Consider the following 27,711-nt stretch of genomic DNA (forward strand, 5'->3'; position numbering starts at 1 on the left):
TTTTGTCTTTTGCATTTATAATAATTTTTAAGTTATAGTTAACTTTATTTAATCTTACATTTAAAGGATCTGTGAAAGTAAAGGGAGATTATTTAGCAACACAAAGGAAATTGCAAAGTTTGCCATTTGTACACTATAGTATTCATTTCTTGATTTATTTACTGAATCTATAAGTTACATTTGAATATCATTTCTTTTTTGTTGTTGGGGCTGGGCATACAGCTATACAATTATAATGTTAGTTTAGCTATTTGTAAGTATTATTTCCATGGATATGTCTGGTAATAATTGATATTACTGCTAATTTGATTATTATTCTTAGCTTCCCACTGTCTATCCTCCTATGGCATACATTCTTTATTCATTAGAATTTCTCTCAACTGTAGGATGATGCCTTTACAAGCCACTATTAGCAAATTTAAAAGTAAATACATCCCAGACTTCTGAACATTCTTTTTAGGCCTCCTTGCATGTGTAGGGTTAATTAATTGACTTTTCTCCTTTTTGTCTTTCTTTTAAGATTTTAAAATAATTTACAAAATTTTGCACCAAAACACTTAACTACATTAGTCACATCTTGTGGAACACATATCTTCAGGGATCTCTTGGATTACTGATTGCTTTTTTTTTTTAAGTTTATTTATTTTGAGAGAGAGCGAGAAAGAGGGAGAAAGTGAAGGATGAGCAGAGAGAGAGGAGATAGAATCCCAAGCAGCCTCCACACTGCCAGTGTGGAGCCCGATGCCGGGCTCAAACCCACAAACCATGAGATCATGACCTCAGACAAAACCAAGAGTCAGACGTTTAATTGACTGAGCCACCCAGGTGCCCCGCGATCACTTAAAACTGGTTGAGATCTTTATTTTCTGAATGATTTCAGAAACTATTCATGAGAAAAAATGCTTCTGCAATGGCACTATGCAATAATTCTTTGCGCATTATTTGAAACACAGCTATTTACAATTTTTAGTAGTTTTTTTCATACAGGAGGAAAACTTAAAAATAAACTAGACTAATAACCAGCTTCAACTCTTATGAGGGGAATCTGGAGAAAGCATTTTAACTGTGTAGACATAATCTTTCTTTTCTTTTTAATTTTTTGCTTTTTTTCTTTTTTAACGTTTATTTATTTTTGAGACAGAGAGAGACAGAGCACGAACAGGGGAGGGGCAGAGAGAGAGGGAGACACAGAATCGGAAACAGGCTCCAGGCTCTGAGCTGTCAACACAAAGCCCGACGCAGGGCTCGAACTCACAGACCGTGAGATCATGACCTGAGCTGAAGTCGGACGCTTAACCGACCAAGCCACCCAGGCGCCCCTAGACATAATCTTTCAATTAGCTACTAAGCCCTAGCTGCATAAAATGAAAGACATTTATTTTCTTATGGATTGTACTTTTCCCAGAAATAATTCTCATTAATTACCAAACAAAAAGTATTTGTATAAGTTGGCTCAGTTCACATACTATTAAGGTACTGTTAAACCCTCACATTCCACTGATTTCCTAGATAGAGTAGAAATAGTTAAATAAAAAGCTTTCTGATTTATGTCCTTTAGTATTTCTCCAAAGTCACAGTGAAAAAATGCATAATAAAAGAAACACTTAATAGTTTCTTAGTACCTACTCTGGAGGTTCTTTTCAGACATAAAGTGTTGTTAAGAAAAGTGACTATTGAAACTATTGAAACTCATCATGTTTCCATACTACAGATAATTGTGTCCAGTACCAGTTTTTTAATATAAGCCCATAAATTAATGGGAATTCTGAATTAAACTCCAGGTGTCCCCTTCTTTTGTGGTATATTAAGTTTGTCTTGTGGAATTAGCTTTTATGAAAATAACGTATTGGGGAAAAATTTATTTTAAAGGTTTTATTTATTTTTAAATGTTTATTTTTGAGAGAGAGAGCGCGTGCATGCACAAGTGAGGGAAGGACATAGAGAGAGGGACAGAGGATCTGAAGCTGGCTCTGCACTGACAACAGTGAGCCTGATGCAGGGCTCAAACTCAAGAACCATGAAGTCATGATCTGAGCTGAAGTACTGTGCTCAACTGACTGAGTCACCCATGTGCCCCTTAAAGGTTTTATTTTGAAGTAACTCTGTACCCAACGTGGGGTTCAAACTCACAACCCTGAGATCAGTTGTATGCTTTACCAGCTGAGCCAGTGAGGCACCCCTATATTGGAAATATTTAATATTTTGTTTACAGGGATTTGTCACTTTAATTTTATATACTAGCAAGTTAAATTGTATATGTTATGTAGGCAGAATCCTATTTTTACAATGGCAAGCTCTAATACATTTATTCTTGTTTCCCATGGTATAGTCTTATGAATAGTAAATAAACTGAAAGAGGAAAATTCTTGTATAGTAGCGTTTTTCTCAAGCCCCTTTTATTTTCTCAATCTTTTTGCTGTAGTATTTATGTTTAGAAATTGTAATTTGATGCATTTATATGTAGAAATTATATTTGACTACCTTTACAAAATTACAAAAAAATATTGTGCTTTTCAAAATATTGTGTTGATTATTTAGGAGGAGATTTTAATTTTTGGGAGAGTGAAGAATGTTTTCTCCGGCAATTGGAAGACTCTTCTTTTTATTCTTGTTTTTAAGTAGGCTCTGCTCCCAGCATGGAGCCCAATGCAGGGTTTGAACTCATGACCCTGAGATCAAGACCTGAGCTAATATGAAGTGTCAGATGCTTAGCTGACCCAGCCTCCCAGGTGCCCTGCAAATTGGAAAACTGTTGATCGTCTTGGAGTTTTGCCTTAATCATGCCCCACTGCCTACCTTTTAAGCAATGACAGATATAATGAATGTTAGCTGTTAGGTTTCTGTGAAGCTAGAATAAGCAAGAATAGTCTGAAGAGAAGGTGGGTAGTATTGAAGAACTTTGAGTGAATGGAGAGGTCAGGCCCAGTGTTACATAAATTATCAGTTAGGAGTTCAAGGAAGCTGCTTTGTGATTTTGTTTACATAAACTTTGGGTTGGTACTTATATAGATTCGGAAAGAAATATAATTCAGGATAATCTTCAGTTGGTTAGGTAGAACTTTTTGGAAGGTATTTTTGTATACTGCATATATTTGCTAACTGAAATACTAAGCATTTTTAGTAATAATTGACATGGGTTTCAAATAATGCTTTGTTGATTTAAAAAATGGAGCATTTAGTAGACTTATTGTACACTTAAAATGAGATCTTGAGTTTTAAAAAGAAGAAACAAACAAATGGATAGTGACTAATACTCTTTGTAATTATTGTCCTTTTTCACTTACAAAGTACATACATGTATATAACACTCAAATTTTAAAAAGACAACTAATTTCTAAAGTCACAATGAATTATCAAAACATTTTAAGATTGGAATTTTCCAAATTTTATTAACACCCCTCCCCCCCCACCATTCTTTTTGTATTACAGTCAAATGTAATTATAGCAAGAACAAAACAAAACATGTTTTGATTGCTTTGCTTTGGTTACTAAAGAATACTCCCTTTTTATGTTTTCCTCATTCATTATCGTACAGTGAACATTTATTTTGTCGATGCAGTTTAAAATAGGGTATTTCTTTATATTCATGTCCAAGTGAACTTCGTTTTAAATTAGTTTTAAAAGTTGTGTAGCAATTTTGATGATGCTTATTTGAGCTCTTCTAAAAGGGATTCTTTCTGTACTTTTTGGCCATATTTATGTCTCTTTTGTTTTTTAAGACCTCAGTAGTGGAAGTAGAGGTTGTGATCATCTTGAAGAGGGAAGCAAAAATAAGGATGATACATTTTCTGATTCAAAAATGGAACCCACTCTGACTTCCAGGAAGAGAAAGAAAAGGCTTAGAAGTAATTTACCTGATTCTCATAATTCTACTTCTTCTTTGTATGAGTCAGCAGAACAGATAGTAAGTATAGGTATTTAGATGTCATGTGAAATAATTTATGCTATGATAAAAATGAATTGACTATGAATTAGATATTGTTCTTAAGCTTTCTGCTTTTGTCATCAGATTTCTTTCTTTTTTTTGGCAATTTTTTAATTCTTTGGTTTTTAAAAAATAATTTAAATGAAACTTTTTCCAGTAATATAGCTATTAGAGCAAATTTGAAACATGGACAAGTAAAAAAATTAAATATGTTCCTTCTCTGATACCACTCCTTACTTAGTAGTTTGGTATTTATCCATCAGACTTGTTTTATTTTCTCTTATTTTAACAAATACTATTAATACTCTATCCATTCTGTCCAGTCATTTGCTTTTTCATATGCTGTGTAAAAGTACTACCAGATTTCTTTGATCGGTAGTAATTTACTTGCCAACTTCTTGAAGCCTTTCTCTGCCTAGAGTTTAGGGAGTTTGTTGTATGTAAAGAATTATGATACTTCATGCACACATTACCTATTTTCAAAACTTAGTATACAGTTAATAAAAGTATAAGAAGATAATTTTTTTACTCCTTTGATTCACAAGGCGTTTCAGAACTTTTCAGGACCTTTGAGTTATAAACATGATTTAGATTTAAATGGTAATAGCGGTGTGAAGGCAGTGATTGATGAATAGTTTTTCATATTGTTTTCCTAAGTTTTAATTTTTTGCTTTTGTTAATGAAATCACATGATGTCATATGGCCTCATTACTTTTGCAAAATAAAATTGTAAAAGAAAAGTTCCTCTTATTCTAAGTTGACTTAGTTTGTGGGAGACCATCTAAACCACTTGTAAATACGTATGAGAATTTCCATATCGTGGCCTTTTAAAAAAAATGTTTGGGTATTTGATTTGGACAGACCAAACTCTCTATCTTTTTACTTGGGAGACCCTGGCAAGAGTAATATAGTATAATTGTGTAGTTTTCTGTCCCTGTATAATATTTTTACATTTATATTCTTCTTTAGGAATTCAAACTTTAAAAAATTCTTTAGCCAAATTTGAAAAGTACTAATTTTTTGTGTGCATTTATTTATGTTCAGATAAAACAAGAAAATGACTCCACAGTATCTGCCGAGTTTAAAAAGTCAAGTGAAAACTATCATCAAGACTCAAAAGTGCTTGAGGAAATTACACCTGAACCTATAGAAAGTGATTTTGCTAAACTATCCTCACTTGATAGTCAGGAGTTGGCTTTGAGTGCTGCTCCCAAAAGTACCTCTGACTCTTCAGCCACTGAAACTTTTGAGAGCTCTAGTTCCACTGATTCCATGGGGAATTCTACCCTGGTTGAGAAGAATGAGAGTGAGTTGAATGTAATAGAAAAGCCTGCTTTAAGTGAACACAGTGAAGGGAGCCAGTCTTTGGTATCCGTTGAACCAAGTAAGTAACAGTAGGATTGTAATATCTTTTAATTTTCTCTGCTTTAGTTGTTCTGTTTCTCCTCTCAAACAAATTTTTCCGAGGCAATAAGCTGTTTGTAACATCACTGTGGAATATATTAACTTGAGGAAAAAAAAAGACCTGGAGTTTTGGGACTTTGTTGTAGTATTAATTTAGGTAAACAGTGGATTACTTGAAGGCAGGAGTTTTTTTTTTTTTTTTTTTTTTTGTGAACTGTCATTCATCTCCTCAGTAGTTTTTATTTTTTATTTTATTTTTTTAAGTTTATTTATTTTATTTTGATAGAGCAAATGTGCATGCACACGTGCTTGAGATAGAATGAACTTGAGATAGAATGAACAAGCAGGGGATGGAGAGAGAGAGGGAGAGAGAGAATCCTAAGCAGGCTTGGCACTGTGCGTGCAGATCTCAAGTGTGCGTGAGAGCATGAACTGAAGCAGAATCAAGAGTCAGGTGCTTAACTGAGCCACCCAGGGGCCCCAGCTCAGTAGTTTTTAAAAGGATTCTGGAAGGACCATTATTATTGACATTTTGGTTGATGAAGCTGAAGTGCAGAATTTGAGTGCTATATAATTATGGTCATTAATTTTGATTTATTTGCAAGTGTTTGGTACACTCACATGGTACAAAAAAAGGTTTTAAAGGATATACAGTGAATAGTCTCCCACATCTTCTCTTAGCCATCCATTGTTTCCTTCTGGAAGAAACTGAATGTAACCGGAGTTACAGTACAATTTAGAGTGGTGGCATAATACATTTTTATTATTCTAACTAGAACATGTTCCTAAGTTCTCCTCATGTCTTTATCCATTTTTAAATGTCTTGATCCTCCAGAAGGTGAGGTTGTAGGTAACTGCTAAATAATAGCAGTGATCTGGAATATTGCATTTAACTAGTATAAATCAGATAATGAATGGTAGTCCAGTTTCTAAGTTGAACAAAGTTAGATGATTAAATTTTAATGGTATTATGAAGGGATATGTTGTTTCAATTGGAAAGTTTTCTGTTTGATGTGTGATTATTGCGATACATTTAAAGAATGATTTTTCCTTTTTAGTTGTTGTTTCCAGTGATGAAGAAGGACCTGTTGAACATAAAAGTTCAGAAATTCTTAAGTTACAACCTAAGCAAGACCATGTCATCACTAATGACAATGAGAGTACTTCTGAAGCAGCATTGTCAGAACCATTGATGACATGTGAATCTGTACAGGTAATTTATTTCTGCTTTCTCATAGATTAACAGTGAAATATACACTATTGGCTAATGATTGTTTCTTTCATCAAGCAGAATATTATTGTAAAAATTACAAATTTTCTTAGTTTGAATTTTGAGATAATTTTCATATTAGTTTGAAGGAAATGTGTAGTTGTTCTTATTTTGAAGTGAAGGAATTATTTTTTTGTCATTTATATTTTTTCAGTCTAAATATTCTATGACTTGAATACTTTTTTTTTTTTCTTAAAGATTCTAATTGGGCAGTTAACCACTTTATCAAAATTTCTTAGAATTAAGCAGTTGCCAATATTAGTCTGTCTGGTTGGTCTTCCAGTACTGTGATTACTTTTTTCCTCACATGCTCTTAAGGCAGCATGATATAGAGGAATGAACATGGCTTATGGAGATTACAGACCTGGGTTCAAATCCTGGCTCTGTCATTTGGGCAAGTCACTTAACTTCTTTAAGCCTGAGTTTCCTCATATGTTCCATGAGGATAATAAGATTATTTTAAGTGAAGTAACATATGAAAGCATTTAGAAGAGTGAAGCATTTAGAGAGAGAAAGCATTTAGAAAACCTATCAATGTCGTAAGTCCTTTGTCTTCTCCTTCTTACAGAAAATAATAAATGGGAAATGTCTTGTTGGTTTAATGTCAGCGAGTTGTGTTTTGACATAGTACTATAAGAGTGTAGCTGTAAAATGAGCTTCAAATCATTTGTTTTCAGTATTCATTCTTATTATCAGCCTCTAATTATCCTATTTTAAAGAAATGATTATCAATGCAGATAATTTGATTATGATAATCATAATCATTAATCATAATCGTAATGATTATGGTAAACTTCTGTGGGTTTGTTTTTTAATAATGTCTGAGGCTATTATCCTCTAAGGTGTGATGAAGAATTAGGTCAGTTCTATAAAAAGTCTGGTGGTCTGATTATTGTTTCACTGCTGTTTCTATTGCATTTGGTACTCTATACAGAAAGCACCTTAGCAGCTATGTTTGGAAGTTTTGTTAAAATGTAGCCATTTTTGCTTGATTGGGCAAGTAGCCTACTTAATGGTTTAGTTGTATTTGTAATGAAAACCGTGTCATTATTGATAAGGAGTTCAAATTTCTAAATGAATTATAGTTTCCTTGGCAGTATATACCTTGATAATACAGTGTGAAATGATCATATTATAAGAAAGTAACTTTTTTTGTAGAACTGACTGAATATGATCGCAACTAGGCAATAAATAATGTGAAGACCTACTAAGATCTATAGGGCAGCATACCTTAATATCTCCACACCTTCCTTTGTTTTCAGTTTTAAAGGAAGTTATGAGAAACATGGGTTGGCCATTTTTAGGAGGTAGTCTTTGCAAAATTTGAGGCCCCAATGAGAAATTCTTTTTATCCCATCTTCTCATTTTATCACTTAAAACACACACATGCTTACAAACAGTTAGCTGTCTGACTGAATAGAATCACCTGTAGTTGATTTAGTACCTGTTCTTTAAGGAATAAGAATAGTAGAGTAAGCAATATAAGATGAGAATGACAAAGATTTTTTTATTAAGCAGATAAATGCGTTTGTGAGCTGAGTGAAGAATAATGAGTACTACATGTGTTTCAGAGTAAGAATAATCGCATTTCCTAGAGGTAGGAGGAGAGTGAATACACATGCATAATTGCTCTTGTGGTAATTTGGTTGTTAGTGATGTTAGGGTTAAAGAGGAATAATGTATCAAGGGTAGGGAAATGTGGAGTTCAAAAAGTCATTTGAAAGCAGTTTAAAATTCAGAAGAGATTGTGGGAAACAGCTGCTGCTGATACTTCCTGGTAGTCTATTCTAATTTAAAAGTACAGTTATGTAGTTGTTTGGAAGCACTATGAATTTTGAAGTTTTAGGCAACTGGTTGGCTATTTTCAGACATGGAAAGAGTAAAAAGCATATAGATTTGATATAACAGATGATTCTTAGGTACTTACATCCCTTGAAGTGCATTACCTAAGAGCATCATCTTGGTTTATGAAGCAATTGTATATGGTTGAAATAACCCTTGACCTGGAGATAGAAACCTGGGTTTGTTTCATCCTAACTTCATGACCTTGGACAAGTAACTTAACCAATCCACACATCTATTAGTTTTACTTATGAAATGGAAAAAAAACAAAAACAAAAAAACAAAACACCCAGACTACCTCATGGGGTGGTTATGGCAATTAAAAGAGATAATATTTAGGAACTCATTTTAAACTAAAATACTATGTAAATCTTAATTTATTTCTGTTGAGCTAAAAATGAATAAAGCCTATTAGGGAATACTGAATTTACAATCATGGCTTTAATATAAAGGAAGATATATTTCTGGAGTTTAGGCCTATGGAGTTAATTTAAGATTCAACTATTAGGAGTAATAGTCTCAAAGTAAATCATATACTTTTTAAGAAAAAAAAAATCTAGATAAGTATTTTTTCACAGTAAGAACAGTACAAAATCCTTCATAAACGCATTAATAGTAATTTAAAGAAGTATTTCACTTTGAAAATCATTGTCACATTTGTATAATACTTAGGGTTATATGCATTTTATAATTTATTCCTTGTTAGGCTTCATCTGAATTATGTCCATATAATCCTGTCATGGAAAACATTTCCTGTATTTTACCTAGTAATGACATGGATCTACAACTGGATTTTATATTTACTTCTGTTTATATTGGTAAAATAAAAGGAGCTTCTAAAGGTTGCGTTACAGTAAGTATATTTAATATGTTTTTGTTTTAGATTTTGGACAAAGCATTTACATATTATCTTTTTTTTTTTTTTACTACAAATGAAGATAGAATTGAGTTTAATTTTATATGGGACATTTTGAATATATATTATACCTACTTTGATACATGTCTTTAATTGGGGGAAATCCTAAAATCATAAGGGAATATCTTAAAATTACACCTTTGATCTGACTATTCTAATGAAGATCATGTATGAAAATCATACACAGTACTGATATTCCTTGGGTTCCTAAACTTATTTGGTGGTAAAGTAAATTTTTATTCAGGGTATAGTTGAGAGCAAAAAGAAATCTTATTTTGCTGGCTTAAATTGTAAACTGAGTTCATCAAATTCCTAAATTTATTTAAAGGTCTCCAGGAATAGTTCTTTTCCATTTTTTTTCAGTGTTCTGTCTCACATATTATATTATGAAAACTATACTGGATTTTACTCTGTTCTCTATATTTTCTATTTCTGCCTATTAAAATTCTAACTATCTTTTTTTTTTTTTAATTTTTTTTTTTTTCCACGTTTATTTATTTTTGGGACAGAGAGAGACAGAGCATGAACGGGGGAGGGGCAGAGAGAGAGGGAGACACAGAATCGGAAACAGGCTCCAGGCTCTGAGCCCAGAGCCTGACGCGGGGCTCGAACTCACGGATCGCGAGATCGTGACCTGGCTGAAGTCGGACGCTTAACCGACTGCGCCACCCAGGCGCCCCTCTAACTATCTTTTAAGGTTTATCTGAAATACTTCCTCTTCCAGGAAACCTTTCCTGATTTTTCTAACCAGAAATAACTTCTCCCTTTACTATGTACTTATAACAACACTTTGTACATCTGTTGTAAGATTTATTCTTTGTGTTCATAATTGTTTTTACATTTTTGCCTAAACCTCTCAATTTTAGCCTTTAAACATCTTGTGGTGAAGAGCCATACTTTTATTCGCTTTTACATATTCCATAAATGGTTCACACCTAAATAGGCACTTAAAACGTTGGTTGAATTGTATTGACCATGTCAGATTATAACTGAGGTATTCTCCCAGAAGTCTTATTAATATTTACTGGGTTAGGGATAGAGCAGGGAATATTAAAATGGTAAGACATGGTCTCTGTTTTCATGGAACTTGTAGTCTAATGGAAGAGACAGACACATAGATAGATATTTTGTACAATGGAAATGTGGACAAGAAGGGTGTATATGGGAATATCTGTCTGGAAGAATCAGAGAAGACTTCACAGAGAAGACAGCATACGATTTAAGATGTAAAGTATATGTTTACTTGGTGACCATGCAGGAGGAAGACCTAATTTCATGTATAAATCTAGCAAATTTTGTGTTCTACAAATAGTAGTAACTTGTGATATAGTTAAAATTGCTTTGGATGAAAACACAAGAATAGTTTGTTTAAAATTAATATTCCCTAAACAGTAGTTTTTAGATATTAATGATTTTGGCATGCCTGGGGTGATATTACAATTTTTTTCTGTTAAGGAATTTCATGCACTTTTTACAATCTTCACTCCCCTTATCCCCATTTTACTTTTTTATTTTAAATTCAGTTTAATCACTTTTTTTCTGTTGGTTTCTTTGTGATGGTAACAAATTAGATAATATAAATATATGACAAAAATTGATTAGTCAGGGGAGGAAAATCCAACATAAATATTCAGCAGTGGATTGTCATTAGTTAATATATTAATTGTATATTACAGTTAGGTGGGCTTGTTATGGGCAAAAAAGAAGACCAAACAGAAAAGCAATTGAGGGGTGCCTGGGTGGCTCAGTTGGTTAAGTGTCTGACTTCGGCTCAGGTCATGATCTTGCAGTCGTGAGTTTGAGCCCCACGTCAGGCTCTGTGCTGACAGCTTGGAGCCTGGAGCCTGCTTTGGAATCTGTGACTCCCTCTCTCTCTGCCCCTCCCCTGCTCACGCTCTGTCTCTCTTTGTCTCAAAAAATACATAAGCGTTAAAACAAATTTTTTTAAGAACAATTGAATAAAGAAACAGTTTAAAGAATACTTATAATCTTGCTTGCCCAGAGACCATTGCCAGTAACTCTACAGTGTATATATCATTCTGTATTCTTCGTTAGATACATATATATGTTTAAATCAAAAGCATGTGACATATATACTGTTTTGTAACTTGCCATTATTATATGAAGTTAGTTCATGTACCTATTTGGGGGTATTTATGTTGTCCTTAATTCCTGACTGTTGGGACATTTTGGTTGTCCCAGCATTTGTTATTGGTAGTAGGGGAGTGCAAATACTCAATAAATGTGATAAAGTAGGTTTTAAAAATGTGTTTCATGTTTGTTGGAACATTTGTTATAATTGAAATGAAAACTTAAATGTTTAATTAAAAGAAAATAATTTAGTAAAATAAAGCAAATATATGCAGGTATAATATACGTATATGAAGAAATACTGAGAAGAATTCTACAAAAATTAAAAGTTATGTTACTAAGGAGAGAGCATAAGCAATTTTAGAAATTAAAAATAATGAATAACATGCAAAAGGGAAAAAGGGAAAAGTCTTAAAACTTTCAAGGATTCGGGCACTTGGGTGGCTCAGTTGGTTAAGTGTCTGACGTTGGCTTATGTCATAATCTCATGGTTCATGAGTTCACACCCCTGATTTGCACTGTCAATGCAGAGCCTGCCTGGGATTCTCTCTCTCTATCTCTCTCCCTCTTTCTGCACCTCCTGCACTCGCATGCGTGAACTCGCTCTCTTTCTCAAAATAAATAAATAAACTAAAAAAAAAAAAAAAAAACCTTTCAAGGATTCAAAAGACGTATTTATTTTTATTATTTTTTAATGTGTATTTACTTTTGAGAGTTGGGCAGAGAGGGAGGGGGATAGAGAGAGATAGGGACACAGGATCTGAAGCAGCTCTGCGCTGATAGCACAGAGCCCCACGTAGGACTCGAACTCACAAATTGTGACATCATGCCCTGAGCTGTAGTCAGACGCTTAACTGATTGAGCCATCCAGGCACCCGTCAAAAGACTTTTTATATAATCTCTTTTCAGACACTGTTCATAATGCTCTGTAACTTAGAAATTGAAGATTTTTTTGTGGGGGAGTAAATAAGATAATTAAACTCAGTTATTTTCCAGATGTTTAATGAGTTTTAATGTGTTGTTATAGATTAGCTAGAGATATTGTTCTCACTCATGATAATTACATTTTAGCTAAACCTGAAAAATACCTAGAGTGGGAAACTATTTACTTAAATTAGAGCCCATTTTCATAGAGTTGGACATTTAAGTTAGTGTTATTGTTTTTTAAAGTAGAGAATGCTGCAATGGACGTGAACATTTTAGTTTTTATTTCTCAACTTTGTTGATAGTAGGACAAATGTTTATTAAGTACACATTGTGTTCAGAGAAGTATACTGGCTTTTGTAAGAAGTTACAAAATGGATATGGTATGATTTCAGAGAACTGAGTTTGCCTTACTCTGACAAAAACATCTGCCTTATTTTTCCAACAGGGGATTAAATTTTTGCTGGGAATAGGGCTTTGCTTTTGGGAGAGGTTACATGTTGGCTTAGTCATCACACAAAGGTGTAAATGAATATCAGATCTTTGCCATGCTGAAAGATTTGGTAGGACAAGAATGCTTATTGTGGAAGAGTGAGAGACTGATGACAAAGTTGAGGCCAAGATACATAAATACACTACTTCTAATTCATAATTTTATAGTAATGTCTATAAAATCTCAAAAGCAAACATTCCTTATATTCATTTTTCTGTAACTAGTTATTTACATTTGCCAAGATATATTTTATGAGATTAAAGACACAGTGAAATAAGTCAGAATTTGAGAAAGGAAAATATACACCATATATATGTGTGTGTGTGTTTGTATGCATATATATATATGTATATATATATATATATATATATATATATATATATATATATATAACAGTTGTGTGAAAGTGACAGAATAATGAGATGTATTTGACTAAATTAAACTAGATAATACACTTAATCAGATGCTGTGTCTAATGATAATAGCTCCTTTTGATTAAGGCTTTTAATCTAAAGCTGACAGAGGTTCAGTAAGTTACCTAAATTTACCTACTTAACTGTTTGTGTAAGTGGTAGAGTTAGAGATAGGATTTGAACCTCAAATTCAGCTTTTAACTCATATGTCCATTTGCTTGAGTTTTGCTTTAGCGGCTGACTTAGACTCTGCAATATGAGTTTTATATTTATGAAACTACAATATGAAGTAAGTCTTAAATTAGAAAAAGAAATGGAGTCACAGTAACCCTGTGGTTTCACTGGGCATTGTTTGCTACTTATTTGGAACTCTGTTGGTAGTTAATTTAGGTATCCATGTACCAAGACCCTTTTTGATTTTGTTTTGTGTTCACAGACTGTACCCTTCATTTGGTAAACAGTTTCACAAATGTATTGATCAAAAGAGAACCTGAATAATAAATAAATAAATAAATAAATAAATGTATAAATGTAATAAATGTATAAATAAATAAATAAATGTATTGATCAAAAGAGAACCTGAATGAATGAATGAATGAATAAATAAATAAATAAATAAAGATTTGGCATTAATGGAAAAACAAACTTAAGAGCACAAGCCTATTTTAGGTAGAACATGTAAGATTTAGGTGCTCCACGATTCTTGAGTTTATTGTAAAAGCAATACTTAAGGTCAGATGTATACAAAAGATTCCTAGAGAAAATTAGTGTCCTGGCACAGAAAGAGCAGAAAGAACAAAAACTTGGCTAAATCCTCAGTTGGAAGGGGATTTGTAACATGGAAAGAAATATGAGTGCCGGAATGTCAACAAAGCCAAGAATTAAACCTTGTTTTGTGGTTTATTTACCAAAATCACTGATACCTTGTTGGGTTTCTTGGCAGTTTCTTAAGACTTTGTCTTATTTCTTCTATACATATTCAGGAAACATTTTTGAAAATATGTTAAATAAAGTCTTACTGGTTTTTATAAATGAGCATATTGAGAATTAAATTACATGTGCTGGGTTCTTCCATAAAAACTAAGTCTTTACATTTTCTTGGTTTATTTATAAAAAGACTCGAGGGGCTCCTGGGTGGCTCAGTTGGTTAAGTGTCCGACTCTGGCTCAGGTCATGATCTCACGATTAGTGGGTTCAAGCCCCACATCTGACTCTCTGCTGTCATCACAAAGCCTGCTTCATATCCTGTCTCCCTCTCTCTCTCTGCCCTTCCCTTGCTCATGCTCTCTCTTTTTCTCTCTCAAAATAAACAAACATTTGAAAATAATAAGAAAATAAAAAAAGGCTTGAGCACTTTTAGTATCGACTTTGAATATATACTTGTGTTTGAAAAAGAAAAATTGAAAATTTTGAATGGAAACATACGTTGAGTGGTAACTCATTTTTGCTTTTCTGTTTTTTCTTTAGTTCACGACAAAGTATGTTAAGATCCCATTTCAAGGTAAGCTATCATTGTCTTATGATCTTTTTTTCACTGTAATTTTGAACATAAAATAGCAAAACTTTGAAATCTTTCTGCAGCCATAATTTTTTCCAGTATAGAAATTAAGTAAAACTAAGGTTAATAATGTGTTTCAAGTCAACACTTTTTTAAGCAGCTTCAAAAGGTGTTAAAGTGTTTTATAACATTGAAAATAGTAAACTATTGTTTTAATGGCTTGAATAATAAGGGACTCATGGTAACTTTTTGGGATTAACAGAAATAAAGTTTTTTTTAAAAATTTTTTTTTTCAACGTTTATTTATTTTTGGGACAGCGAGAGACAGAGCATGAATGGGGGAGGGGCAGAGAGAGAGGGAGACACAGAATCGGAAACAGGCTCCAGGCTCTGAGCCATCAGCCCAGAGCCTGACGCGGGGCTCGAACTCACGGACCGCGAGATCGTGACCTGGCTGAAGTCGGACGCTTAACCGACTGCGCCACCCAGGCGCCCCTAACAGAAATAAAGTTTTGATAGCAAGAAGATTTTGGTATGATGAAATGTATGAAAAATAGGAAGTGTAAGGAAAATTTATAATGCTGTACAAAATATGTAAAATGGTTTTCATAGGAGTTAGGAGAGATTTTTAATATCTTTTTCTTATCTGAGTAAAGCAAAGTAGATGTGAAATTGTACCTGTAATATGCAAAGACTCAGAACGTTTTCTTATTCTTTCCCCAAGTAAAATCATTTCAGAATAATAATGACACTAAGAAAAATAAGAAGCAATAGAGAATAGTCTCTTTAGAGAATGAATAAGGAAAAGAATGAGGAAGAAAAATATACACAAATATCCACTTCACAAATGAACTAGGGAAGAGAGGAAGCTTCTGTTCCAAGACTGAAGAAGTGATCAAAGTAATTTTAATCAGACTCTGCAGGTACCCATGCACAGAACCACAACTATATATTATGATTATCTAATAATCAGGAAGCTGCTATAAGTGGTAAGAATAATAAGGCTAGGCACAGAATAAATATATTGATATTCCTAATTAGGATGTTTAAACAAGTTATGGAATAATATAACATTAACTTCTAAATAGAAGAAACAAAAACCTATGATTTAAAAGGAAATAATTTCATAAAAGAAAATGCTTTTTTTCATTAAAAAAATACCTATGTGACAGTGCTTCTCTCATATTCTTTTTTTTTTTTAAATTAACTTGAGGTACAGTTGACATGTAACTTTATAATGGTTTCAGGTGTACACCATAATGATTTGGTATTTGTATATATTGCAAAATGATCCCGACTATATGTCTAGTTAACATCTTTCCCCATACACAGTTGCAAAAGGTTTTTTTTTCTCTTTTGGTGATTGATGACTTTAAGATCTCTCTTAGCAACTTTCACATATGCAATACTGTATTAGTAATTATAGTCACACGCTTTAGGGTATATCCCCGTGACTTATTTATTTTATAACTGTAAGTTTATACCTTTTGACCCTCTTTACCCATTTTGCCCACTCCACCCTCTGTCTTTGGCAACCAGTAATCTGATCTCTGTATCTATGAGCTTGTCTGTGTGTGTGTGTGTGTGTGTGTGTGTGTGTGTTTTAATATCACATATAAGTGATATCATGCAGTATTTGTATTTCTCTGTCTGACTTAGTACAATGCCCTTAGGGCCCATCCATGTTGTCTCAAATGACAAAATTTCTTTATTTTTAGTGGCTGAATAATATTCCATTTTATATACATAACACATCTTCTTTATTCGTTCATCCTTTGATGGATACGTAGGTCATTTCCATATCTTTGCTATTGTGAATAATGGGACAGTGAACGTGGGGGTGCATGCATCTTTATGACTTAATGTTTTTTCTCTTTTCTTTTGGATAGATACTCAGAACTAGAATTGCTGGGTCGTATGGTAGTTCTCTTAATTTTTTGAGGAACCTACAGACTGTTTTCCACAGTAGCTGCACCAGTTTATGTTTCTACCAACAGTGTTCATGGTTCCCTTTTCTTTTTTTAATGTTTTATTATTTATTTTTGAGAGAGCACAAATGGGGGAGGGGCAGAGAAAGGGGAACAGAGGATCTGAAGCAGGCTTTGGTGCAGATTGGCTGACAGCAGTGAGCCCAGTGTGGGGCTTGAACTCACAAACCACGAGATCATGACCTGAGCCAAAGTCTTGGACTCTTAACCAACTGAGCCACCTAGTGCCCCAAGGGTTCCCTTTTCTCCACGTCCTTATTAACACTTTTTTTTTTTTTTAAATAATGACCATTGTGACAGGTATGAGGGGATATCTCATTGTGGTTTTGATTTGCATTTTTATGGTGATTAATGATGTTGAGTGTCTCTTCATGTATCTGTTTGCTGTCTGTATGATTTCTCTGGAAAAATGTCTATTCATTTTCTCTGCCCATTCTTCTTCTTCTTTTTTTAAAGAGAGAGATTGCACATGCATGCCCACATGGGGCAGGATAGGGTGGGGAGGGTGGAGAGAGAGAACGAGAGGGAAAGAGAAAGAGGGTACCTTAAGCAGGCTTCATGCCCAGCATGAGGCCCATGTGGGGCTCAGACTCACTATCTTGAGATCATGACCTGAGCTGAAAACAAGTTAGACACTTAACTGAGTGAGCCACCCAGGTGCCCTTCTGCTCATTAAAAAAAAAATTTTTTTAACGTTTATTTATTATTGAGAGAGAGACAGAGACAGAGACAGAGTGTGAGCACGGGAGGGGCAGAGAGACAGGGAGACACAGAACCTGAAGTAGGCTCCAGGCTCCGAGCTGTCCGCACAAAGCCCAGCGCAGGGCTTGAGTATGAACTGTGAGATCATGATTTGAGCCAAAGTCGGATGCTTAACTGACTGAGCCACCCAGGCGTCCCTCTGCCCATTTTTTAAATGGATTTTTTTTTTTCTGTTGGGTTCTCTGGGTTCTTTATATATTTTGGATATTAACCCTTTATCATATATATGGTTTGCAAATATTTTCTCTCATTCCATAGGTTGCCTTTTCATTTTGTTAATGATTTCCTTTGCTGTGCAGAAGATTTTCAGTTTGTTGTAATCCAACTACATCATCTATAATCTATAAAGACCTGTGTAACAGAGCTACTTCTCAAATATGTATGATACAAACCTCAAAAATAATATTTTAGGTTTTAATAGTTAATATTTATATCTTGTTTCAAATATTGCTTTTATAACTTTTCTGTTCCAAGTGATTTTTGAAAGACATTTTTAATAAAAAATTATGGAAAGGTTCACGAGTTCAAGCCCCGCATTGGGCTCTGTGGTGACAGCTCGGAGCCTGGAGCCTGCTTCAGATTCTGTGTCTCTGTCTCTCTCTGTCCCTTCCCTGCTCATGCTCTGTCTTTCTCAATCTCTCAAAAATAAACAAACATTTAAAAAGTATTTTAAAATTAACAATTAGGGAAAATACTCTCTTCAGTAGTAATGGCTTTATGATTTTGTAATATAAGAGGAAAACATTAGTCTTCTTCCACAAATTCTGTATATGCATATATAAAAATCTTTTATAAATAAGGCATGCATATAAAACGTTTTTATACATAAGGAACCTAGATCTAAATGTTTATTCTTTTTCTGTAGTAGCTGAGAGAAATAATGATTTACATATTTATATTAGCTATTAATTATGTTTGGCTGTGGCTTAAAGAAAATAATTTATTTTTCCTTTCCAAAGAAGAAATCCAGAGGTAGGCTGAAGAGGGCTGATATGGTATTTCGTTTGGTCATCAGAGGTCCTGGCCCTATTGTTTTTGTACTGTGTCATTCCTAATGTATGACTTGTATTCCTAAGTTTGTCTCATGGTCCAAATGGCTGCTTGTACTTTAGTCATCATGTTTGCGTTCTAGGTAGAAAGCAGGAGGAAGGGGAAAATGGTAAAACAACAACAACAACAACAACACACACACACATACAACCTATTTCTTGTCTTTTTAAAAAATTTGTTTATTTAGAGAAAGAGTGCATATGCACGGGAGAGGGGCAGAGGGAGGAGAGAGAAAGAGAAAATCTTAAGCAGGCTCCAGGCTCTGTGCAGAGGTCGATATGGGGCTTGATCTCATGACTGTTGTCATGTCCTGAGCCAAAATCAAGAGTTGGACGCTCAACCAACTGAGCCACTTAGGTGCCCCTCTCTTGCCTTTTTAAGGAGGTTTCTTAGATGTGCATGCCACCTAACTTCTACTTACATTTTCTTAGCTAGAAGGTAGTCCTTTGACCACACATCTATTTGCAAAGGAAGCTAGGAAATAGTTTCTAACAGCTAAGTATCTTGGTTTCTAAATAAAATTAGGGTCTGTTACTAAGATCGCTAATAGTGGGTAGGACAGATGATAGACAGCTCCCATTTTCAGTTACTGCTATATTCCTGTTACAGAATAAACCAAATATTGGGGGAAAATTTGGTAATGAGGTAAACTTTCCTTAATGATGGTGTTAAATCTTTTTTCTAAAGAAAATTATGCTTTTATGCCAAGAGGTTGGTACATTTGGATTAGTAATAATTGTCTAGATTGCACAGAAATAATATCAATTATTTGGGGTTGTGAGCTGACTGAGGAAGAAATGCTGAGAAGTTTCCTGAAGGTTTTTACTCTTTTAATCTGTTTGTCTTTGCTGCCAGTTTCACTGACATTTTTCAGAATGGGGAAGTTACATAGCTTATGGATTAGAAGAATTATTGTTGTTAAGATGTCCATACTACCCAAAGTGATCTGCAGATTCAATGTAATACCTATCAAAATCTCAATGACATTTTTTATAGAAATAGAAAAAACAGTTCTAACATCTGTCTGGAACAACAAAAGACCCCAAATAGCCAAAACAGTCGTGAGAAGAACGTGGCTGGAGTCCTCACACTTACTGATTTCAGACTATATTACGAAGCTATAGTAGTCAATATACTTTTGTATTGGCATAAAAACAGACACAGGACAGTGGAACAACATTAAGAACCCAGAAACAAACCCAGGCATATATGGTCAGTTAATTTTCAACAAAGGAGCCAAGAATATACAATGGAGACGGGGTAGTCTTTTCAATAAATGATGTTGGGAAAGCTGTACAGCCACAAGGAAAAGAATGAAACTGGACTCCTACCTGTATTATATACAAAAATCAACTCAAAATGGATTAAAGCCTTAAGTGTAAGATCTTAAGCCATAAAACTTGTGAAAAAACTTATCCCCAATGCTTTTTTCTCTCATTCTTGGCAATGATTTTTTAGGATTCGATACTAAAAGCAAAGACAGCAAAAGCTAAAATAAACAAGTGGAGCTACATCAAACAAAAAAGCTTCTGCATAGCAAAGGAAAGAATCAGCAAAAAAGAAAAAGCATTCTGTGGAATATCTGAGAAGGAGTTAATATCCAAAATATATAAAGAACTCAGAGAATTCAACAGGAAAAAAAAAGTCTGATTAAAAAATGGGCAGAGGAACTGAATACACATTTTTCCAAAGAAGATATACAAATGGCAAATAAGCACATGAAAAGATGGTAAACATCACTAATCATTACAAAAATGCAAATCAAAACCACAATGAGATATTCCCTTACACCTGTTAGAATGGCTATCATCAAAATGACAAGAAATGAGCAAGTACACTGTTGAGATTGTAAACTGGTACAGCTACTGTGGAAAATGGTCTATAGACTTAAGAAATTACAAATAAAACTACTATATGATCCAGCAGTCCCATTTTTGGGTTTATATCCAAAAGAAATGAAAATGGGATTTTGAAAAGATATATGCACCCCTCATTATTCATGTAGCCAAAATTTGGAAGCCACCTAAGTGTCTGTTGATGAATGGATAATTTTGTGGTGTATATGTACAATGGAATATTAATCTTGAGAAAGAATGAAATCTTGCCATTTGCGACAACATGGATGGACCTTGGGGGCCTTTACTAATTGAAATAAGTCAGAGGAAGACAAATACTGCATGATATTGCTTATATGTGGAAACTGAAAAGGCTGAACCATAAAAACAGAGACTAGCCATCGTGGTTACCAGGGACTGGGACGTGGGGGAAATGGGAAGATGTTGGTCAGAGAGTATAGACTTCCAGTTATAAGATCAATAATGTACAGAATTGTGATCACAGTTAATAATACTGTTATTATATACTTGAAAATTGCTAAGAGAGTTGATCTTACATGTTCTCATCACGAATATGAAATGGTAGTTACAGAGGTGTTAGCTAATGCTTTGATGGTAATTGTTTTGCAATAAATGTATCAAATTAACATTAGCTTAAACTTACATAATGTTATATGATAATTTTATGCCAATAAATGTTATCTGGAAAAAATAAAATGAAAGGTCAAAGTAAGTGTAAAAAAAATATATAAAGCAGAATAGCTAGGTAAAGAGAGAGAGGGAGGTAGGGAGAGACAGAGCAGACTTTAAATGGCCTAAGTCAGTATGAAAGACTACAAAATAGATGCAAAGAGAAAGAGAACAAAAGAGTAATGAAAAGAAAAAAGTTTAAAAGTACAAAGACAGAATAGAGGGAGGAATGAAAGGAAAGGAGAAAGGAGAGATAAAGGGATAAAAGAAGGAGAGAAAGGGAGGAAGTTAAGAAGAATGGAAAGCAGGCAGTATACAACACGGTAAGAATAGAGAAAGAAAAGGACAGTGAATAAATTAGACTGAGAAAAGACAAAGAAAAAAAGCTATCAAAGAGAGAAGAAAAAGGAAGTGGCCAAGATAGGAAAGGGGAGGCAAGAGAGAGAAGTTTAAAGTGATGAGTCTCTAAGAATAAAATAAAACAGAAATGAAGGAAAGAATGTGGGAATGAGAGATAAAAAGAAGGGTTTGAAAGGAGGAGCCAGTAAGAAAATAAAGTACAATAGCGGACAGTGGGGAAAGAAATCTAAAAGTAACTCAGTCAAAATGCTACAGTAAAAATAAGATTGATGACTGGGTGACAGCTAGATAGGAAGGTAGACAGGTATGTAGGCAGCTGTACAAAATACAAATAGATCCATAGGTAGGTGATGGATAGGTAAGTAGGTAGCTAGAGATTGATAGGTAGAAGTGATTTTAAAAAGGATTACCCAAGAAAATGTCAATAAATAAGAGGCAGAAAGAGAGTTAGAAAGGGAAAGAAGAAATGTAAAATGTTTTTAAAAATTTCCATGAAATAGAGAGTAAGTAGGCAGGTATGCATGCAGACAGACACAGAGGAAAAAATTGAAACACAGAAAAGGAGCAAGAAAAAGGCATGGAGAAATGGAATAAGGGAAGGAGAGAATGAATGAAGGAAAGAGGAAATATGAAAGAAATAAAGACGTGTTTAAAATGGATTAATTGATTATAAGAAAATATTTAAAAGTAGAATGGCTCGTGTGGGAACATTAAGATGACTAGTTAAGTATGTAAGTACTTATTGTAAAATGCTTTTCAAACTTCAGTGTTGAGTGATATAAATCATCTGGGGTTTTTGTTTTTGTTTTGTTTTATTTGTAAATCAATTCTGATTCAGTACATCTAAGGTGTGGCCTGATATTCTACATTTGTAACAGGTTCCAGTGTGATGCCAGTGTCTCAGTCTCAGAAGTAGATTTTAAGTAGCAAGGTGCCAGGAGATAATAGGAGGAGGAGTACGAAGAGATTTGTTTCAAATAGGTATTCATCTTGAGTTTATACTTAACCAATACTTGTATTAGTTGTTCAACTGCTTGTTTTCTTAAAGTTGGGTCAGATGACCTTCAGGACTTCTTTATACCAGTTCTCTATTTCTTTGAATTAAAAAAAAAAATCTTTAGGAAAGATTCTTTTGCTAACTCAGAGAAGGACCCATAATTCTAGGTGATTTCCTAGAAGTTTCAAGAAATAAAATCTAATCTGGAAGAATTTTATTTTATTTTAAGTTTTATATATTTATTTAATCTCTATACCCTATGTGGGGCTTGAACTCATGACCCTGAGATTAAGAGTTGCATGCTCTTCCAACTGAGCCAGTCAGGTGCACCAAAACATGGGAGAATTAAAAAAAAAAAAAAAAAATACTACCTTAGACCATTCAAAAGCTCATGTTATTTTTGAGAATCTTTTGATAGTGGCTAGTCTGTATAGGGGAATGCAGATATTTTAGGAGAAGAAACATAAGAATAAATTGGCTAATGATAGCGTTTGGGGATTTTGGTTGATCATATTAACCAAGATAGAAATATATAATTTTCTAAGTTAAAACCGTGCTAGTTGTGTGCATTGATAAAGTCATCTTCTTTCCTTTCTTCCCCTCTCCCCCTGCTTCCCCTTCTTCCACTCCCTCTCCCCTCCCCCACCCTTCCTCCTTCTCCTTCTTATTTTATTTTCTTCCGGTGATATAGCACTTCCAGTAAGAAATCTCTCTGGACAAGTTTATATGCTATGAAAATTTAATTTCATATTTCCCTTTCCTGGATATAACTGAGATTGATAATTATTTGGGCCTTTCTAATTGCAATATGATCTTTTTTATGCTAATAATATTGTTTGAGGTATTTCAGCCAAGGTTAGTGAAGTACACTGGAAATGATTTTTGTAAAACTTCACATATCATTCTTTTTGAAAAACATCATGTATTAAAGAAGAGCCATAAGGCGTATCAGTGTTAATTCCTAAATGGATAATTTATTAACTTGTTACCTTTTATTTGTTTCAGTCTCCCTGAATGAGGTTTCATTGCTAGTGGATACCACACACTTAAAGAGGTTTGGGTTATGGAAAAATAAGGATGATGATCACAGTAAAAGGAATCAAGCTATCCTTTTCCTTTGGGTCTCTGCAAATTATCTTCAAGAGATTCAGACCCAACTAGAAAACTCCATATTAAGCCAGCACTGTGAGTATATGAAATATTTCTATATTTCAGAATAACCTGAGAAGTCCTGTGTATAGTTTTCTTCTAAAACAATTTAATAGAATGTAGTTATTTCATTGAATTGAAATTAAGTAGACTTGATTAAAAATAATTTTAGCCCTTAATATTATACAAGGTAAATTATTTATTCTACACAATTTCTCCTGATAATTTTACTCAACCAAGAGAAATTATCTGGTAAAATAAAAGGAGTACTTTATCTTTTAGTCAGTTGCCATCCTTGACTACCTTTCTTATGAATTTCTTGCCCTTGTTGCATAAAGAACTGTGGCAGCTAATCAATGGCAAAGTTAAATAAAATACAGAAATCTTTACCTTCAACATTTTCTTTAGTTTTTTAAAAAATAAAACCTAGTTACTTATATATATCATTTCTCTAAGACTGGATTGAATACTTTTCTGTATGTTCCCATAAACTGGTCTGTATATATGCATCTTAAACATCTCCCAACTTTGTTTAGTTTTCAACTCCTAAAGGAGTCTAGTTTAGAATTGGGTAAATCAGATTAGTAAGCTTCTTTCTTACCTCTTTGATCTCTCTACCTTGCTGTCTCTACTCCCTTATATATTAAAGATGTTAAGTAGTGAATAAATTTTATACCTTTAATATTATAGTAGTCCCTCCCTTATCCATGGAGGATATATTCCAAGAACCCCAGTGGATGCCTGAAACCACAAATAGTACTGAACTCTCTATATATTATGTTTTTTTCCCTAGACATACCTACATACTTTCCTATACATATGAAATTTAATATACAAATTAGCTACACTAAGAGATTAACAATAATAACTAAGAATAATTATAACAATATCCTGTAAGAAAAGTTACATGAATGTGTAACATCTTCTTGTGATTATGTGAGAAGAGGGAATGCCTATGTGATGACATGAAAGGACGTGAATGACACAGGCATTTTGATGTAGTGTTAGCCTACTGTTGACTTTATGGCAACAGGCCAGAAAAAAGATCTGCTTCTGGACTGCTGTTGACCATGGGTAACTGTAACTGTGGAAAATGAAACCATGGATAAAGGAGGACTACTTAGTTACTTTGCTATCCTACTTCCAAATTAATTGGGAGAATTCATGATTAAATAGCAGAGAAGTTGGGGGAATAAAGCTAGCCATTTATAATTATTATGGGTGGAGAGAATATAATTTGAGACGATTGTTGAAATGTTTGATGAAACAGAATGATTTTGAAGGAAGTGTTTGGTTGGTTGGAATAATTTTTTAATTGGTAGATTTGATAAATGGAGGAGGCTAGAGAAAAAGAATTAGTTCCTTAGTTATTCATTCATTTATTCATACATTCATTAACAAATGCCAGGTAGTAGAGATACAGTAGCTAATGCCATTGTGAAGTTTCCATTTTAATGCAGGAGGAGTTTAAAACTTGGGTTTTGAATCTAGGTTACTAATAGCCTGTTTGGGGATTTAATTTCCCTCGGTTATTAACTAACATACAAAATGCTGTTATTATTTTTTTTTTTCAAAATGCTGTTATTAATAATTAAATTATTTATAGTCCTCTTGAACTATAATACTTGATTAAAATTGATTTATTTTTTCTTTTATAGCAAAATCCAGTGAATTCATTTTTCTTGAGCTATACAATCCTATTTCGCAAAGAGAAGAATTGAAATTAAAAGATATTATGACAGAAATAAGTACAACCAGTGGAGAATTGGAACTTTCTTATCCATTGTCTTGGTTTCAGGCACTTCCTTTATTTCAGAACCTCTCTTCAAAAGAAAGTTCTTTTGTTCATTATTATTGTGCTTCGACTTATTCTTTTCCCGCTGTTGCTGCTGAAGAAATGAAGATGAAATCAGTGTCTCAGGTTAGCATCTGATTAATATAATTGTCAAGTTTTAGTAAAAACTTTTTCCCTGAAAATCAGGTGATTTCAAAATGCTGTGTTTTGTCCTAAGTGCTCAGGAGTCAACCTGAGAGAACTCTGAATACCAAATCTAAAATAGTCTTATTTTATTTTTAATTTATTTTATTTTAAAGTAAACTCTACACCCAATGTGGAGCTCAAACTCACAACCCCAAGATCAAGAGTCACATGCTTCACTGACTGAGCCAGCCAGATACCCCACAGCTAGAATAATTGAATCAATAAAATCAGTAATGATAACATGATTATTACCAAAGAATAAAATAAATACCCAAAATCTATATTGATGCAAATAAATTTCAGAATCAATGAATGGAAAATCCTGATGGTGGATAATTGACAGTTCTTTCTTAGGAAAGTATTTAACTAATAAATGTAAAAGGAATAAAAATTACAAAGCCACCATAGAAAAACCATAGTTAGGGGCACCTGGGTGGCTCAGTCGGTTGAGTTTCTGACTTCAGCTCAGGTCATGATTTCACAGTCCGTGGGTTTGGGCTCCGCATCAGGCTCTGTGCTGACAGCTCACAGCCTGGGGCCTGCTTTGTATTCTGTGTCTCCTTCTTTCTCTGCTCTTTCACTGCTCACACTCTGTTTCTCTCTCTTTCTCTCTCTCTCTAAAAAATAAAAAAAAAAAAAAAAAATATATATATATATATATATATATAAATTAAAAAGAAAGAAAAACCATAGTTAATGATTGTTACAGGCAAGGCCCACCAAGAGATACTAAATTTAATGGGTAAAAACTTAAGGAGAAACAGGATATGTGCATAATCTCAAAGTTTCTCAACCAAAATATTTATTTATCACCAAAAGAAAAGTACTAACTTTACAGTGGAGAAATGTGGCAGATATCACCAGGAATAAGATACCGACATGGTGTACCTGTCACATAATACACTGAGAGGGTACATGACTTCTCTGGTATTTTCCCCAATATTGTGTAGCCTCAGTCTAATCATGAGAAAAATCAAACAAATTCAGTTTCAAAATAACTGACCAGTACTCTCGAAAATATCAAAGTCATGAAAGACAAGGAAAGACAGGAATTAAAGGGTACTGATACAGAAAAAAAGATATTAGTAAAAAAACTAGTGAGATCAGAATAAAGTCTCTAGTTTATGTTATTATTCCAATGTTAATTACTTAGTTTTGAAAATTGTACTGTGGTTATATAAGATGTTAATATTAGGGGAATCTAGGAGAGGCTTGTATATCTCTGCCAAATATCTCTAGAAAGAAAGTTTTTAAAGTTTGCTATGACAAATATAAACTTTTTGTCTTTTAAATTTTATTTTGTCCTATTTATTGTATCTTTTGTTCATTTTGAACTGTAAAGTTTTCACATTGTTCTTTAATTATAGAGCCCAGATCTGTAACACTTCAAGTTAAACTTTGATCTTTGTATATACAATATGTTTTGATCAAGAGTGTTATTTTGATTCAGCTATATCTTTGTAGAAACTCCAAATGTATAGATATAACTCATTGATATTGATTTAGTCACATTTTCTCATAGAAGTTTAGGTTTTGACTTCGTCCTTTTGAGAGCTAATGTGCATTTATGTATTTATAAGGAAATCTTTTTCTTTGCCATTTCTTGGCAGCCTTCAAATATGGATAGAGCCAAGCCTACTTACACCTTCCTACAGAAGCAAACTAGCGGTTGCTACTCACTTTCTATTACATCGAATCCAGATGAAGAATGGCGAGAAGTCAGGCACACGGGACCTGTTCAGAAGTACGTACTATTATAGGCTGTTTGTGATAGGTAGACACGTTAGTAGTTTTCAGGCATGTTGCTGATTTTAAGTAGTTTGACTTTTTCTTTTTAATTGAGGTATAGTTGACATACAATATTATAGTAGTTTCAGGTGTATACCATAATGGTTTGACAATAGTTTGCCTTTGTAAATGTTTTGAGTTTTATTCTTAAAAAAAAATTTTTTTTTTACATTTATTTATTTTTTGAGAGACATAGAGAGACAGAGCACAAGTTGAGGAGGGGCAGAGAGAGAAGGAGACACAGAATCTGAAGCAGGCTCCAGGCTCCGAGCTGTCAGCACAGAGCCTGATGCGGGGCTTGAACCCACAAACCGTGAGATCATGATCTGAGCCTA

General features: G+C 33.7%; 1 protein-coding gene across 7 annotated transcripts in view; it reads left to right on the forward strand.

The window, feature by feature from the left end:
- The window catches only part of SENP7 (SUMO specific peptidase 7), a 151,984-nt gene that overhangs the window by 106,525 nt on the left and 17,748 nt on the right, over positions 1 to 27,711 (forward strand). For 6 of the 7 annotated variants that reach the window (XM_030330335.2, XM_030330331.1, XM_030330333.1 and 3 more), the window contains 8 exons: positions 3,720 to 3,904; positions 4,970 to 5,309; positions 6,388 to 6,542; positions 9,148 to 9,294; positions 14,746 to 14,779; positions 23,464 to 23,643; positions 25,266 to 25,528; positions 27,199 to 27,332. In XM_030330335.2, the coding sequence (XP_030186195.1) occupies positions 3,720 to 3,904; positions 4,970 to 5,309; positions 6,388 to 6,542; positions 9,148 to 9,294; positions 14,746 to 14,779; positions 23,464 to 23,643; positions 25,266 to 25,528; positions 27,199 to 27,332 (1,438 nt within the window). The remainder of the gene's footprint in view (positions 1 to 3,719; positions 3,905 to 4,969; positions 5,310 to 6,387; positions 6,543 to 9,147; positions 9,295 to 14,745; positions 14,780 to 23,463; positions 23,644 to 25,265; positions 25,529 to 27,198; positions 27,333 to 27,711) is intronic. The other variant, XM_030330334.1, reaches the window with a different exon arrangement.

Source organism: Lynx canadensis, chromosome C2, assembly GCF_007474595.2.
Source record: "Lynx canadensis isolate LIC74 chromosome C2, mLynCan4.pri.v2, whole genome shotgun sequence".
Classification (NCBI taxonomy): Eukaryota; Metazoa; Chordata; class Mammalia; order Carnivora; family Felidae; genus Lynx; species Lynx canadensis.